Source organism: Antedon bifida, chromosome 7 (genome assembly GCF_963402885.1).
Source record: "Antedon bifida chromosome 7, ecAntBifi1.1, whole genome shotgun sequence".
Lineage (NCBI taxonomy): Eukaryota > Metazoa > Echinodermata > Crinoidea > Comatulida > Antedonidae > Antedon > Antedon bifida.
Genome location: NC_136232.1, coordinates 9,885,163 through 9,902,884, shown reverse-complemented (window position 1 = coordinate 9,902,884; position 17,722 = coordinate 9,885,163). Strand labels below are relative to the sequence as shown.

The following is a 17,722-nucleotide window of genomic DNA, read 5'->3' as shown; positions in this document are numbered from 1 at the left end:
GCTGTAGCGTCACACAAAACGCACCATGCGTCGCGAGATAGCCTAGGAATGTGCGTCAAGGGGAGATATTTTGATTAAATTTTCACATCTGATCTGCGGGCTAACAGCAGGCGCTAGATGGCCAGTAGAGACCTTAATTGGGTTGCACTAGGGGCCTAGATCCTTCTCAACTACCCTTGTACAATTACGCTAATAAATGTGATTACTTATTACAGTATTAAAATGTTACAGACTATATCGCTGAGTGTGGTTGAGGAATTCCTAGGCGATGTCTGAATTATTAGCAGGGCAATTTAGCAAGATGTGATTTTTGACTCGCATGGCTTCTTGAGAGACCAAATAATTGTAACAGTTGCCGAATAATATTTAATGAAAGGTCCGTTGAGTAATTTAGCCCGTTCCAAAAGGTGTCCAACTTTAACTATCCCTCCGACAGTTGTTTGTTAGCTGCTGTCTTGGGGATGAGTATTCGCTGTTTTCCTCTTTATATATAATATTGTAATTATAATCCAGATGGCTTGTAGAATGAAATCACAAATTCGATTCCTTTTTTGTTGTAGGCCTATTTGTACGCTTTTGCCCAATAGTTCTATCAACATAATTTTGTCCATATTGCCTTGTATAACTGTATACTTTTAAAAACATAATTGTTACTGAATAAATATTTTTAAATAACGTGTTCCTGGAGCACTGCAGTTTTCAAATATGTTTATATATTAAACTAGTTTATTATAATATTAAAATATTAATATTAAAAAACTCCGCATCATTGGTTTCTTTGTACCTTAAACGCTACAGTTGTGTTGGGGCAAAATCAGTTAAATCTGTTCGGGCCTACGCCTATTTCTTGCTCCTGGTAAGATTGTGCTTGAAAACAGTCCATTCTTACCTCACTGTATACTTAAATCGAATTATACATTCTCAAGTTCATGTCCAGGCATAAATCAAAAGTTCAAACATCAACAATAATATAATATTGCACACTCACATTGATGAAATAATTGAGATATAATGGAATGAAATTTAAAACATCTTAGAACCTTGGACTAATACACATTACTTGTTAGGAGCGCGCACGTTTTAAATGTTACGCGTCCATCATCCCTAAACGTGCATGAATGGTTGCGTATGGATGATACTCAGTGCGTCTTTATTTTGCAGTTTAAATCTTGTAATTTAAATGGAATGATATTCAAATTTAATGCGGATTCTACAAAGTATTATGCCTATACATAATTGTACAGTATATACTTTTAGGCCTTACGGTTATTTTTCTCATTGGTGGTGAATCGCCGATTGTGCAACTATACACCACCGTTTTGAGAATTCCTCTTTTTCCATAAATTGGTTTGAACAAACTGTTATTTTACATTTTAGCTATAGGCCGAAGGAAATGTTTCTGCCACACACATAAATAGTATTATATTGTATCCCTTTTAACCAATGAAGGGCCAAAGCCAAAGGGTACGGGTACATCAAACGGCCACAACTGGGTCTCTGCTAAAACTGTACTAGTCCTAGATGACTAATCCTTACAGGCTCCTACGCCATATTTATCCCCAGGTTACTCTAACATTCATCATGGCCCAGATCTACATTGGATCCAGTGTTATCTTTTAAACATTTACAATAACCCTGAGAGAAACAAGGCATTTTGAAATGTTAACACGGCACAATATTCCAATTGTGTGTCGGATGTGTTTGATCAATTAGGAAACGAAGCCGATATCTTTATGTTCAAGTGTTGAAAACTGCAATATATTTAGAAATTACTGTGGAAAAACATTGTTTAAAAGTACACCCGACCTGTATTAAGGTAGGCGTGCCTTGTGATGGCTTTAAATGCGCACACAGTGTAGACATGACGTCATTATACGCGCGTGTGGATAATTTTTCTCTTTGTGCGTAACTGACCGACAATAAACAACCAATAAAATAATTATAATTATTTATAGTGTTGTCATTGATATCGGTAAACTGATGGAGAATACGATGTCCCTTTAACCGTTTTCATAATCGATTCGTTGAAACGCGCCTCGCTTAAAACCTTTCTCGGGAAATGGGCTAATTAGCGGTTCCACTTTCATGGAAATAGATTTCACATATAGGCTACGATTTAAGTATAAAAAATGTTCAAACGATACCAAAGATGCAATTAAGATTTTATTTTTTACCAACAGACCACATTCCATACCACCCTCTTCACAAGACACATTACGGATGATGGGGAAGTGTTGGCAATCAATACTAAACAAGTAAGTGTTGTGACAATTGAGGGGGTTTTGTGTTGTGGGTCAAAAGCTGGAGATATCATTGTATCATTATGTCTATTACGCAACACCGATGTCAATCCATAATGAATAAATGTGATTGTAATATTCCACATGGCAATATTGTGCAGAACCAAGACATTCTTCAAAATCACTGCAATTTTAATTCCATTTCCCGAAATATAGACGAGCTATGAGATTGAATACTTCCAGAAAAATTATTAATGTTCAAATGTTGTTATTTTTCTACCTTTGTAATTGCTCATGTGTTTATATTTACATACCATTTACGCTGAGCCACGTGAGTGTACTTTCAGCGAGCCACTACGCGCTACTTAACGATATTACGTCTCGTTTCGTGCCTTATCGTGTTTTTGTTTGATTATAAAGTCATCGCTAGGGTCAGCTTATGGCGTACGAAAGTGCATCGTGGCAGCTGCTTTAAAATATTCCCTAATGTGAAAATCTATTCACGGGACGTTATCATTGATATCAAGACAAACTCAACGTACTCGACGACGACGTATCGCTATCGGCGGAATGGATCGGTAATTATTGCCTGGTAATGGAAAATCGCATGGCAAAATTCGCGGTCCCTTGACGCATGCGCGGCCTTGACCTTGTCTCAGGTCAAAGTCATTTTTTAAAAAGTGCGACAGAATGTTGAATCATAAATGCCGAAGCGGTTAAATGTTTTTAACTTGCAAAATTCCCTCGGTATCAATTTCAGCATCTTGGTAATCGGTAGATTAGTACAATGGGTTATTAATTGCCCGTATATTGAAAATGTGATTTTTTTTTTATATCAAAATACTTCTATGTTAGTTTTGTAGATCGTTGTGTCATCAAAAACCTCTCACTCTTTCCATTATACGTACAGAAAAGATGGATAAGACGAGAGGATGATTATTAGCAACCACTGTAGGCCTAATTAAATAGTTTCCTTTATTATCTATAGTATATTTAGCAATGATATTACGGTAAAATAATTTGGTTCTAGTTTAGTTGCCCCTTAGCCATTTTACCTCAATATTTCCGTCTTTGACATTTTCCTCTTCAGTATTTTCCCCTGGACATTTTCCCCTGTATTGGACGTTTCCCAACCTAGCCCACAAAATTCATTTCTGTTGATTTTGTTCTCTTTTTTTCATGTGTACTTTATTTACCATACAAACCGGAGCATAACCGACCGCTATCAATCTCAGGTGTCACGTGTAGCGGTGACGTGACGACACCTGACATTGATTGAATGACCCTTTCACTTTTGACGTGACCTTGAATTTGTCGAACAAATGTATTATACTATACTATATAAACTATCGTATATACCACTACTGACGGTTTAATAACATGGGGAAGGTGGTATAAATTACATTATATTAAAATAGTCAGACAAATCGGACTATTAATAAATATTATTATGGAGGGAACTTTTGAAGTTTATTTTAAAATATGATTTTTGGTTGACAGGTGATTTGGTTAGGACCGAATTGACAGCTGACCTTGTGACGTCAGTCAAAGGAGTACCAGTTGTGTCAATCATCAATGGGTACACCTTTGAAGGTGAAATTACAGATACAATCCATATTTGACGTTGAATAATTATCAAAATTATGATTTTTCTAATTATAAGAAAAAACATACCCACAAAAATCATTAAAAAACGATTGTTAGAAAGAATCGCAGACAGATTCCAGAAAAGAATGAGAAGAACAGAAAGAATAATCGGTTAAAATGGATTAATTCAGCAAATGAGTCATTATTAACTAGATAGCTATGTTACATTTACATACTATACGGACAACAATAACAAGAACAAAATTCCATCTTTTAATCTAATAGTATACAGCATTATACTGTACAAACGACATAAAATAAAGTTAATGTTTTGGAACTGATTTTGCGTCAATTTATCTGACCATAACTAATCCGACCTCAGTTTTAAGCTAAGTTCTTCTACATGATTAAGTATAAATGACAACTTGAAAAAGTGGAATGCGATTCTGCAGACGAAACAACACACAACAGAATAAGCTTTTGAAACACTGCATTGAAAACAGAGTTGTAGGCCTATCCTCATTATCATCAATCATCAATCTTCGTCATCACAACAACGGTAATCAATTTGGTCACTATCATCAATCTCATTATCATTTTCATTATCAACTTTATCATCATCACTCATCCGTGACGCAACAATAGGGTTTATTGTTTCGGCATCTGGAATACCCCCAACAAAATGGAAACCTTATTTTCATCTGCTCATTCATCTTCAGTTGTTCTTGGTTTTATGCAATCAGGTATTGTTCAAACCTTTAGGCCTAACTGTGTATCATCCTCCGTGACTGGTAAACCAAACTAGTGAACGACAAGTGTTTTTATTGTCATCTGTGCATGGTAGCAAGTCCCTAAAGTTCTGAAATAACATGCTTTTTCTTCTGTTCTACATTTCACCGATGAAACCAGTATGATACTTTGAATATTTCCTACTGTTGTTGTGTTAGTTGCTAGGTGGCCATCTTGTGTTACCAGTTTGTAGAGTTTTCCCTTTCAGGTGACCTTTCAGATGCACTTCTGAACGTACCTCGGAGCAGTTTACTTTCCCAAAAACATCAGTAAAATAAACATTTATTCATGATTACGAAATAACAACAGTTGACAAATCATGCATTTTGTTTTTACATGTTTGTTTGTTCTTCATTGTATCATAACAAGGATGATGACAATAGCCTAGTCTACAAATATTATTATAGCACCTCCCATTGCAATTTCTTGTCCTAACATACCCGTATTAAAATACCTCCTACTAAAACATGAGTTGATAATTTGAGTGTTTCCACTCATCCCACTCATCTTCAGACAGAATTTCTTTTTTTCAAACAAATTAAATACAAAAAACTACAGAGGATGGGTTTGGTTTGTTTGATCATCTATTTTTAAAGATTGAACAACAACAACAACGTTTTAGTAGATGACACAACGAATAACATCAATCAAGTTCCAGACCAAATGACGTAATAATAGCGTTTTGTGTTTCTAATTTGTATGTCAAATATTTTTGAAAGACTGCGCCCTCAATGGATTTTTACCGTCATGTTGACAATGAACAGAGGTCCACCTAAAATTATAAAACTCGTAAATATTGAAATTTAAAAAAAAATGTAATACTTAATCATTAATACACATACTATTAATATCATAAACATGAATCTCGTTTAAAAAAATTCAGTTTAAGTTATTTCTGTAGACAAAAAAATGGATATAGACATATAAATAAGCTAAGACAATGGAAATAAACTTTTTGGGCTATCCTAGAAATTCTTCTATAAATATATTTATCTGTAATGTCATTTTATTAACGATTTTCCAAATCAATTTAAATCAAATCAAATAAAAATATAAGAAGATATTTGTGTGCACTAAAAATAACTGAACAACATCAAATGTAAAACAATAGATATTCATTTAATAGGATTGTTTGATCTCGATTTACAGAGGAAAAAATCATTCAACGTGAAGCCGTTATACAGTTTCTTTATTCCTGATAATTAAAATGTATTAAAATTCTATATTTTTCTGTAAATTGTGCTTCTACCTTATTCCAGGGAAGAGTGTAACTCTTCCCTGCTTATTCTTAGTTTTGGAAACTGTGTTATGATTTCATATAGGCCTATAGAGTCTACATTTTGAACTTTTAAACACATTCTAAGTTTGAATTTCCTATTATCAAATTATAAAAATATTATAAACAAATATAGTATACACTATCAAATTAATATTTTTAACACTTGGTTATGATCCGGGACTGAATTGCCAAATCATAAGGAAACAATGGAACACAGTTTTATTGTTATCGATTTGATAGAAGTTACTGCATCTACTACTACTTGTATGGTAGTGATTTTTGTACGTAATATCTTTACGTTTGGACAGTTTTTAATTAGCTAATAAGTTTGTCAAAATCCATCTATTTTGTAGCACTTATTATAATTAAACAATAATTATTAATTAAATTTAGCTGCTGAAAACTTAACTACAAGAAAAAACAAACTATAGTATTTGTTATTAACCTTATATATTCGCTAGTGATAGTATTTCGTAGCCCCTGTGTTTATACCAATTAAATCAATCAACCTAAAAAGACCTGCTTACTCTGAGAACGAAGCAAACCATTGAGTATAATTAACCCATTCACTACAATATCTCAATGATTAACCCTAAATAACTTGTCCGCACCCGTGGTGCGTCGAATCCACTTAATTGGTGGTTATTTCGCAAAGGTGGGTAACTTGATGCATGTTGACAAGGAGATAATTGCCCGTAAAGAGGTTCAAATTGGTGTAGTTAATGATTTAGGGAGAAGATCGATATAATAATATAGATCCATTTGGATGATTATAGCATATTTATACCATGGGGTATTCTTTACTCCGTGGTTATACCGTAATTTATTTAGATAATCCTTAATTTTAGGGGGGAAAATCCGAATAATTTTGAGTGGGGAGAAACTCTCATTCACTCCATGTTCAGGTGGTATCGACTCCAGAATGTACAGTACTTGCAAACAAACAATATTATTTTATGCGTTTTAATTAAGAATAAAATAATAAATAAAAGTAGAAATACAAACATTACTAAAATTATTAAATTAATACAAGACTATAGAGCAATTTTAAAAATGTGTTTGCTTATTTTTCATGGCAATAAATGTGAATAGGCCTAATTGAATGATAATACACATTAGGCCTACAATTAACAATAGTGAAAAGGTTAGTAGTTAGTTGGATTTATTTTTCATGGCAATAAAAAGGAATAACTGAATGAAAATACACATTAGGCCTACAATTAACCATAGTGGAAAAGTTAGTATAGTTAGTTGGATTCTAGTGACAGGAATACTCTAAGAACAGAAGGCAAAAAGTACCAATAAAACAATATGTTAAAGCATTGCAAAATAAAAAAATTAAATTAAACATTTGAAGCAAAATACCGTTACAGCAGGGAAGAGTTAATATAACTCTTCCCTGGTTACAGTAATATTCACGGTTTAGCAATAAAAAGGGCGTTGTGATTCCGTGATTCCAATCGAAGTGACTTTAAAAACACACCCTTTTTCCATAGCCAATAACAATGGTTATTAAAACAAAAGATAAACATTAATTACACATTATCGCACAATGACAATTAGCATTGGATTCCGTGTACTATTGCAATAACTTAGGTCAATAAAAGATTACAAACGCTTCTGTTGTCATCCCACATTGGTACTAGTTCATGCACTCGTATAAATTGACGGGGACTTTGATTGTTTTATTTGACTGTCTCTTTGGAAGACAAATGTTTTATTAGCCTTTGCCAAATTATTGCTTGAACTAACCAACCAGCAACGATTATCAACAGTGGTGTATGTTGTCATGAAGTATTACTTTGAATTATTTCTAATTTGCAGACTGTTTTAAGATTATATCAGTCACAGCGTGTATTAACAGAGAACTCTACTAATTTGAAGTTGTAAACAGACCGGTGACTGCCAGCGGCCACCGCAGTAAGCATATTCGACGACGACGCGATCAATCATAACCCGCGCTTGTTCAGCAAGTTGTACTGTTACGCTCTCGTCAATTTTAAGTGTATTTTAATCCAACACTTTATTAACTGCTAATTAACAAGAAACATGGACGCTAAGAATATGGAACGTCATCGATACTTTTCTGATGTGCCAGCCAATATTTATTCTATCGACGGTATTCTGGGAAAGAAATTTGGCTTAGAAGAGGGACAAGTCGAGCGGGAACAACCTGTCATTAAACACGGTGAGTAATCCTCGTATATACAGTATTAGGCTATTGTTTAATTTTTCTATCTGTAATAATTGTAGAAGAATTGAATTATAACATAGAATAATGTAAATTAAATTAATATGAGTAGATTAGGTATGATTTCAATGAAACGATATAAGGTATTGACAATCATTCACGAGCCATGTCGAAGAAGCCATGTGCTGTTTTCAACCTTGTTGGTAACTTTTACTTAACTAGCCTAGTATAGGTTTGTTTACATTGTACTAATTATATTTATCCAAAACCTATACTCGCAGTATTGTAGATTGTTTCGTTTTATAGGTCCAAGTAGAGCGAATATGTTGTCTCTAATTAGGACAGGAATTAGGAAATGTAACCCATACTTAAGTTACAAAGTTAAGTACTCGATGAACCAAAAGGAACTCATAATTGAATATACTAATACTATTATAGCCGGTTCATCAAATCATACGAGAATGTGTACGATAACAATACAATGTAATAACCCCCACGTGCTCGACTGTAACATTTTATGTAAGCCTATTGTTTTACTACAAACAATAGAAAAGTATGTAAGTATAAATCATTATTAGCTTGTTGTCACGATTTGCTGCCAAGATAGAAGGTATGTATTTTAATAAGGAGTTTCCATGTCGATTAAAAACTCGTTTAAATCCATGTTTAACACTTCATAACGTACATTATCTGAAGAAGACTACTACTACACACATAAGGGCCTAATTAAAGGGAGATCTAATTAAGGCTATAGTGATTCCTCCTCCGTTGGTAAATAAATTCATATACAAAACTCCAACTAAATTGCTATAGAATGTATTTTAATGTGTTGAAGAATTTTTGAAGAGGAATTGAAGCTGTATAGTGATTCTCCTCCGTTGGTAAATAATTTCATTATACAAAACTCCAACATGCTAAATCATATGTATTTTAATGTGTTTTTGAAGAGGAATTGAAGCTGTAAAGTGTAATAGTGATTCCTCATCTAAATGCATGGAGGCTCTATGATAGTTCATTAATCGTATAGAATTTCAAACAGGATGTTGCCAATACACAATTAATTAACCTGTGCTGATTAGTGAAGACCCCATGAAAGAATAGCTTGTTTTTATCTTGTTCTGTTATTTGTCTTCGTATTGTGCTTGTAATTTCAAAAAAAGAAAGTTTAGGTAGTAAACAATGAACACGTGCTTAATGTCGACATTCATACCAGTAAATATCATTTGTAACCTTTTGAAAGAATTACAGTATTTCCAAAAGTTTACCATTTCTCTCTCTCTCTCTCGTGTTAAATATATATCATTTGAATTTGATTAATTTTCTGCTTATTTTTTAATAATTTATAGGGAAAGACATTACTGTAACTATACTCACCATTAGTGTTTGTTATTTTTTTTTGCTTTCAAATTTATTTAAAAAAATATAAATAAACCGCGATAAAAATGTATTCTTGGAACAATTAACCCTTTTGGGAATTAATTTGGGAAAGATATTTTTGATCTGTGATCGGTGTTAATCCGGCGGGCGCAGCGGCGTTCGTCCCGCGAGCGTTCAAAGCTTTGGCTCACGATTGTCAGCTTATCGCGGTGCCGAATTTCAAATCTTGCAGTTTTCTGAAGGTTTTAATCCGTCAAGTCCAGAGGAATAAAGTAACTCTTGAGGCATGCTTAGCATGTTACGGCGAAGTAATGTCTGGTATATGTTGTTACACTCATGGGGTGGCCTTTGATGGACAAGATTTGGCCCAGAGGGGCGGAAACACCGACTCAAATTAAGAATACCGGTTGAATGCGTCCAATAAAACATTAAGTGTGATTAAATAACATTAATAATGATTATTTCAATTATTACAAGTAATCTAATTTTGTAAACTAATAATATACTGCTCCTTGGTGTTGATTCATCAACAAGTGTTTGTTTTCCCTGTATTTAATACCGTATTACACAGAAATATTATATTATCAGCTCAAGTTGAACTGTCACAAATTTGGTACATTTGACCATCTAATTATTACTCCATTAATTGACAATGGTTGTCGTCAGTTCCTATGCAAAACAAATTAAAACACAATAACCCTGGTTCTGGAAAACATTTATTACATCTATTTTTGTTTTTATCAATTTCCAAACGCCAGCCTTATGCATGCAGTGATTAAATCTATAATCATAAGGGGATCCTTTAATCTATAAGACCCATGTCCAGATCGTGGAGAAATAAGTTATAAGTTAAATCTTGTGTTTTTTTTACTTGTATTGAAAAGTTGTTTAATTATAAGTTATTTAATTAAATTTAATGAATACATTTATTATTAGAAATGTGGTGTATTAAGAGATTTGTAATCCACAACAAAAATCTAAATTATATTACATTTACTCCGAATAACTTCGAGTTTTCTCGAGTTTGCAAACTAAAATTTTACTATAGGCTTTACTCTATCCATATTTCTCCATGCTCTATCAGAACACATTGTTTTAAACAGAAAATCGAATGACGTTATTGAGTTCACAATACCATTCTTCGAAGACGATAATATCCCAAGTTGACAATTCAATTCTGACGCACAATTTTGCATTTTGCGTTTGTGTTCATCATTATTCGTCAATGTTTTACAAGTAGACCTATATTTTATGGAGTGCTTTATTCAACTAAATTTTCATAATGGTTTAGGCCTATAATTTCTTCCTTAATATAATTTCTTTCAAGTTGCCGAACCTTCCCACGACCGCTAACGACATAACTACACCAGGTGTAATGTTTTTAAGCGTTTTGATACCATAGGCACATTTTGACTTTGTGTATAACCATTTGGACGATCAACTAGTTATTTAGTTTCTTGGACTTTCTGCATTCTCACTCCTGAGGACGATCAAAGTATATTGATTGAAACGTCGAGAAACTCAACAGTTCTTTTCAGAACTTTAATAGGCTATACAGTACGTGGTGTTCCGAAAACTTTATATCAACATATTTAATTTATTTCGCCATGCAAACCTTCTTCAAACAATATATAACTATTCAGTTAACTGGTTGGAATAAAACATTTAAACAAAATGGAATTAATATATATAGTAGATACTGAAATACATTTTTGATGATTTACAATTTCGTCTTCAGTTGTATTAGACTTTCATACCCACGCCTTTACCATGTTTTGGGACACTATATTGTCCACTATGTTTTAGTATCAACATTTTCGATTTAAATTAAAGAAATGTCGTACTGTAAATAACGTTTTCGTCCATGTGAAAAGCTTTGTAAACATTTTGTAGAACTTAGCAGTAGGAAACAATAAAGTTGAAAACAATTGATTTTGGAAATGAAATGTCATAGCGCAATGGTTAATTGTTTTAATCCAGTCTACAGATGACATTGTTTCTGTATAGATATTAGCCCTTTGTTAGCACAATACGTTAGGGGTAAAACTCTCCCTAGGCCTTGTTCTGTTAGGCTAGAGACTCTAACATCCTCAGAACAGGAAGTGCCAAAAGAGCCTATGCTGTCTCACTTAACAGGTGTGTACAGGCGATGACTATTTCTTTTCGATTGTAACTTTTTTGGATTTTCTGACCGCATTTTCATTTAGCTTACACCTGTTTTAGACATCCTCTGAGGGACAGACCTTCTGCACTTTAACACTCCTGCCTTTGTTTCAGTGCCTAAATTGTATTGTGGGTTGTTTGTCACTTGTGTCTTTGATATTTGTTGTAAACACACAATTAAAACAATGGATAGGCCTATTGTTGAAAACTGTAAACATAATGTGTAAACTTGTTTAAACTTTAAATTACGCTGAATTTACTCTAATTACACTTTAAGTTTACTGCCACCATGGTTACAAAAGTATTTATTTTTTTTAGTTTTAAAAAAAGTTAAAAGTTCATATTGTATACAGTGTGGTTGTTTTAGCTAAAGTCACAAAATACGGACAAATCGTCAAAAAATTTGAAAATTGTCTCTGTTAATATCTGAACCTGTAACCTCTGGTTTACAGGACGAGTGCTAAATTACCAGCAACAAGTGGTTTTCTTAATCAATCGTTATAACCTGTTAAACAAATTCTTATGCTATACAATTAGTGATTATGCTTTGACTTATAAGACCTATAAGTTTAAAAAGCGCAATAGGACTACATCTATAGTTGAATTGTCAATTAATTGATTGTTTGAACGATTGATGATTTTGCATTGATATGTTTCGTTAACAAGTTTGTTGTTTGTAATTGTGATCTGTTAATTAACTGCCATTGTACTGTGCATGTAACGCCAGTATTATGTGGCTAATTCAATTTCCTATTTCCTTCAAGTGTTAGAACATTATTCTGTTGTTTTAATCTTTTGTTTTCATGTGTGCTAAAAGTCTTTGGATATTGTTTAAGTCGCATACTTAGTTATTGAATAACTAAACTGTTTAATAAAAAATAATAATTTGTGGAAGTGGAATACCAGTTTGTATTCTCTGTGTTTTTATGAAATGAAATATGTTGTCAAAATCTCTAATCGACGAAACTTCATTCAACATTATACAAATAAAAATATTATTAAAAAAAATATGTTTTTACTACAGTATATACATTTTATATTAATAAAACAAATAAATATATAATAGAATTACATTTATTTGATTATTACAATGCAGTATCAGATACTTATGTTCCGATTTGAACTTAGAAATTGTTGACGTCTCCTTTTAGTCTAATAGCTTTAATTTCTAATTTCAAAAAATGGAAAATATTTTGTTTCTAAGAATGTTTCTAAAAGTATGTTATCCAAATTAATCACAGCAGTGGGCCATAATGTAATTACGTAATAAATGGTAAAATAAATGCAATTGTAAACCAAATACATTCTGAATCAATACACCAAAAGGGTATATAATTTATAGGTCCATGCATGGAGAAATAAGTTAGCTTATTTCTCCATGGTCCATGGTATGATCAGGTAAACTCTAAAAATGGGTGACCTGAAAATGCGACCGGAAGTATATTATACAACCCTTGTGTAATCCATTACTTCCGCTCAACATCCAAGCGTGTTTTGGATTATCTAGGATGAGCCTTAATAGGATAAAGATGCTCGTATGCCAATGTTAATCAAGCATCATCTCAATTCTTCTCGGCCTAGCATCGTACTATACAGCAGCATCGTTATTAAACACAGAGCTAGATATTTTCGACAGGAAATTTTAAATGTTAGCTATGAAAACATGGTAATATCTTCAAGGTGTGTTTAACGTATGATTCGTGGATGGCAGGAAAGTGCTAGGCCTATAACGTGGCGTTTCCTATGCGCTTGGTAATGCTGTTTCTCCCATGAGAATGGCGTTCAGATTATACGAAATAGGTGAAGTTTACAGCAAATGGTTATGATTTTTTAAATCGTTTGAAGGCTTCTTCAACGTGGTAACAATATTCCATTTTTGCGCAAGTTCTCATTTAAAACTAAATGTTAATTAGAATTAAATAATAGAAATACTTCTGTGATGATTGAATGGTGGTAGCCTATATTTCCGTCGAAAAAAAATAGATGACGTATCTTTAATTATGGGAAATTAATTACATTTGATTGCATAAGATTAAAAGATAGGCCTATTACCGTAACTTTTTATCGAGGTTAATAAATAATAAAAATACAAAATCTGAAAGTTCAATATTTATCTGTATTTCCGTTTTGGATTTTAAAGGCGAATTTTTACTCGATAGGTACGAGTGTCGTCCCCCTCCCCCACGTTTCTCGTGAAGGGTGGGGGAGGCCTTGTGATGCTGAGCAGTCAGTATCATCAGAATAGACAATTTTTGTATCCGCTTGCTTCGTAAAGATTAGATCACTCTCTCTAGAATGTACGCGCAATTCCAGTAATTAAACCAATCACAAGTGACGGATTATCCAGTCGACGATTAGTCAAAATAAATATCGTCGCGCGTAGTATTTTGAAACTCGTCCAAGTGATTCTTCTTTTGGTCTGTTTTGGCTTTATGGCACCCCATACTTGACGATCCTGACTTTTGTGAAAACTCTCCACGAACTTTGATTGAATTTTGCAACTTAAGTACCTCCTTGGTTCATTGATCTAATAAAGTAATGAAAAGTCTGTAAACAATTTGACCCTATTTTGTGATTTGTCGATTGTATATTAACTCAACTGGCGTACTTTACTGATACTTCCTGTGTTCCGGTCAAAATTAGAGATACAATCAATACAAAGATAAAGATGTCTATAAATATTTAGACGTTTTATATTTATTTATGCAAAATTTCATTTTTTGAAAACATATAAGTTTGTTACTTAATCGTTTCTTTTACTTTTCTTAGAATGTTGCTTAAAATAAACGATTAAAAAAAAATGTTGAACCAGAACAAATTGACATATTGTAGGCCTATCTCTTTGATTTTTAAGCACATCTGCCTGACAGTTGTTTTTCTAAATGGATATACTATTGACAAGTTTGTATACATGACTATCATCGTTCAATTTGATTACAATATAAACATAATTATCTTGATTTAGATAAATTAGACAGGTTTGACCGTGAGATTATAAACGTCGTTCTGGAATGATGCCGTCAGAATATTTCGCTAACCCTCGGGTTGACATCAGTTCGATTTCCCAGGAGAACAGTTTGTATAGCGATCAAATCAATTGGTTTTTAAATCCCCTTCCTCCATAATATCTAGGCCCCTTCCTCTTATCTAGGCCCCTTGCTCTTATTATTATCTGGGCCCATGAACTAGTTTGACGTATTTGAACACTCTGTTTAGAATCTGTATTGGTACTGGCTCATGTGTTGTTTCAATATTTCTTTGCATTGAGTATGGATACTTAAGTTTCTGTGTGCGCCCATGGATTAATGAATATTCATTAATCCATGGGCGCACACAGAAACTTAAGTCTAGTTTAGGCTATATGACGTACATGTGGAGACGCATTTATTTTAATTTTAGTTTGGCATTTTGGTAATGATGTTATCATTTACAGTCATACAGTGTTCCTATAGACGGTGATCACTCCCAGGGCAATCAGCCAGTCTGCTGTAAAATACTTGTTTTCTTTTTAATTGAGTTCTAATTGGAAGATTGATTAGTGTCCCGTTACCTGCATCCTATGTTACGTAATAATTGACACATCACTTCCGAGTTGGGTTTGGGAAAGAACTCTACTCGGAAGTACGAACATTCATAAAACTGTCACTAGGTATAGAGGAGCTCATTCAATGCATATTCATTCTAATTATCCATATTCAATGAATATTCATTTTAGTAACCAATATGCAATGAATATTCATTTTAGTTATCAATATTCAATGAATATTCGTTTTGGTTATCAATATTCAATGAATATTCATTTTAGTTATCAATATTCAATAAATATTCATTTTTACCGTCTGCAATGAATATTCACTTTGTAAATAATTTGTTATGACTATGACATTCCTTGAGAGAAAAGAAAGTCTATATATGACGTCACATATAAAATCGCTAGGCTAGGTAGTGTTTTTGTTCCAAGAATATTGCGGTAAAAAATTAACCAATTACTAATGTACCGATTCTGTACATTTCGCTTCGAGCAACCGGTTATATCAGAGACCTTGACTGCCGCCCAGAGTGTGCCTAGGCTAGGCCTATCCAGTCTGAATGTCTACCCCAGGGTCAACCCCCACGGAGGCTAACTCATAAAATGTTATTTTTGTATTGATTCTGCCTAGCGATTGAGATCACCTAAGACAACACAGGCCACTTTATTCATCTCGCCTGCTGATAATTATCCCTATTATAAAGCTGTGTTAGCAATAGCATTAGCTAAACTAAAAGACTCAATGTAGACAGCTACAACCTTGTGAACATGAGTAAATTAACCTGTTCTACAGGTAGACTGCAAAAAGAACAATGCAAACACACAACACAATACTTCAGTAAAGTATTTATTAAAATTGGAGAGAAGAAAGAAACAGTACAACTTAGTAATTTATTTAAAATTGTAGTGAAAACGTTTAGTTACACTATGAACTAAACTTCCAAACTTACACATAGTAAAAGTATTCTTAAAGCAGAACAAAATACTAACAGTTTTGTTTATTGCTTTAAAGTTTGATAGTTCGTTTTTTATAATCGCAGATTTTCACAGCAGAACCAAATACTGTACTGTAGAAGTTTTGTTTATTACTTAAAAGTTTGATAGTTCGTTTTTTATAATCGCATATTTTCTAATTATAGTTGATTATGATTTATGTAATTCAATCTTGAGCATATTTCAGTAAAACAATAACACTCGACTTTAGTTTGGTTTTATAGCTATCGCTACAAAGTTCCATCATATCTCTACGACTTTTACTGTTTTTGTTGGAGTTTATACGAATGCTATGCCGTTTATTTAACAATTGTGTACACTATCTTTATTTTAAGTGGTACTTAAAAACTAACATTGTCCTTTGGGGCGATCGTAATGTTATTGATATAATTGTAAGCCTTTTATTAAATTAAGGAGACATTACCATAATTTAATTTAATTATAGAATAACCTATAGGCGCTATTGAGACCTATCGTTGACGATAAAATCAGTTCGATCTGGTTATGACACTGTTGTATTTATTTCGTTTAATAGTTGTAGGCCTATATTTCAATTCAACCATGTTGATGATTCTAGCAGTGTGAGTTCAAAAGAGCCATCATTGGATATTTGGGAATGTGGATGGTGGTAAAAATACAGTAGAACCTATAAGGGCACACCTTGTACTGTAAGTCCCCTTAATAGTGATGTCCCCCAATATGGGTATCTCAAAGTTTTACTTTATAAGGTGTAATGCTATATTAAGGCCCATTTACACTAGGTCGATAACGATGACGATAAATAAACATACATTTGTCTTGCATAAAACAAAAGAACGTTTTCGTTCTAGAACTATAGGATAATCATTTAGGCCTATGCTGTATTTTGATAAAATTAATATTTTTAAAAATCCAATCAATGATGTCATGATCAATAAAAACAATAAAATCGTTCTATTGTCACGATATTATTGCTCTTACTAATCATTAGGTCATTTGATTGGATGTGTGGAAATGTTATTTTCATCAAAGGAAGAGTTCTAGGATGAAACTGTTTAAAATTCTTTTGTTTAAGTTATGAAAATTGCATATTTATCTTTTTATCGTCGATCGTTATCGCCCTAGTGTAAATGGGCCTTTATAGTAAAGTCAAAGATTCGGTCTGGTAAGCAATTGTAGCAAGTAGCTGTTCACATGCTACCGTGCAATCCCTCCGTCACTAAATTCATAAAATCAGCGGTAACATTTAATTTAAAATATGTATAGTATTCATTCTCTAGTCATAGTTAACTGATTAGGCTCACGCCGGGAGTAATCAAGGCTATAATATCTGCCGTATGAGTAAAAACATAATTCCAGAACTACTTGATAGACTTTAAAGTTAATTGAAGAACATGTCAGGCAATGCCAATCAAATCACAAACATATTCTACAGCGGTAACCAGAGTTCGCCTAAGTGGTGGTATAGATCGTTTTGTATTCGTGATTGACACTTATAATTAATTTAATAATTGATGTAGGCCTACATGCAAAAAAATATGTTTTAACTGTGAAAAGGCTCATTCAAATAATCAAAATTTACTGTAGACTACGGT

The 17,722-nt window shown here is 33.0% G+C and overlaps 1 protein-coding gene across 1 annotated transcript in view; it reads left to right on the top strand.

Annotated features, from left to right (window-relative positions):
• Positions 1-17,722, top strand: part of LOC144847985 (homeobox protein aristaless-like 4) — a 49,577-nt gene that overhangs the window by 16,258 nt on the left and 15,597 nt on the right. Inside the window, exons 2-3 of the mRNA XM_078704626.1 lie at positions 2,181-2,255; positions 7,720-8,083. Coding sequence (XP_078560752.1) covers positions 7,945-8,083 — 139 coding nt within the window. The 5' untranslated portion in view covers positions 2,181-2,255; positions 7,720-7,944. The remainder of the gene's footprint in view (positions 1-2,180; positions 2,256-7,719; positions 8,084-17,722) is intronic.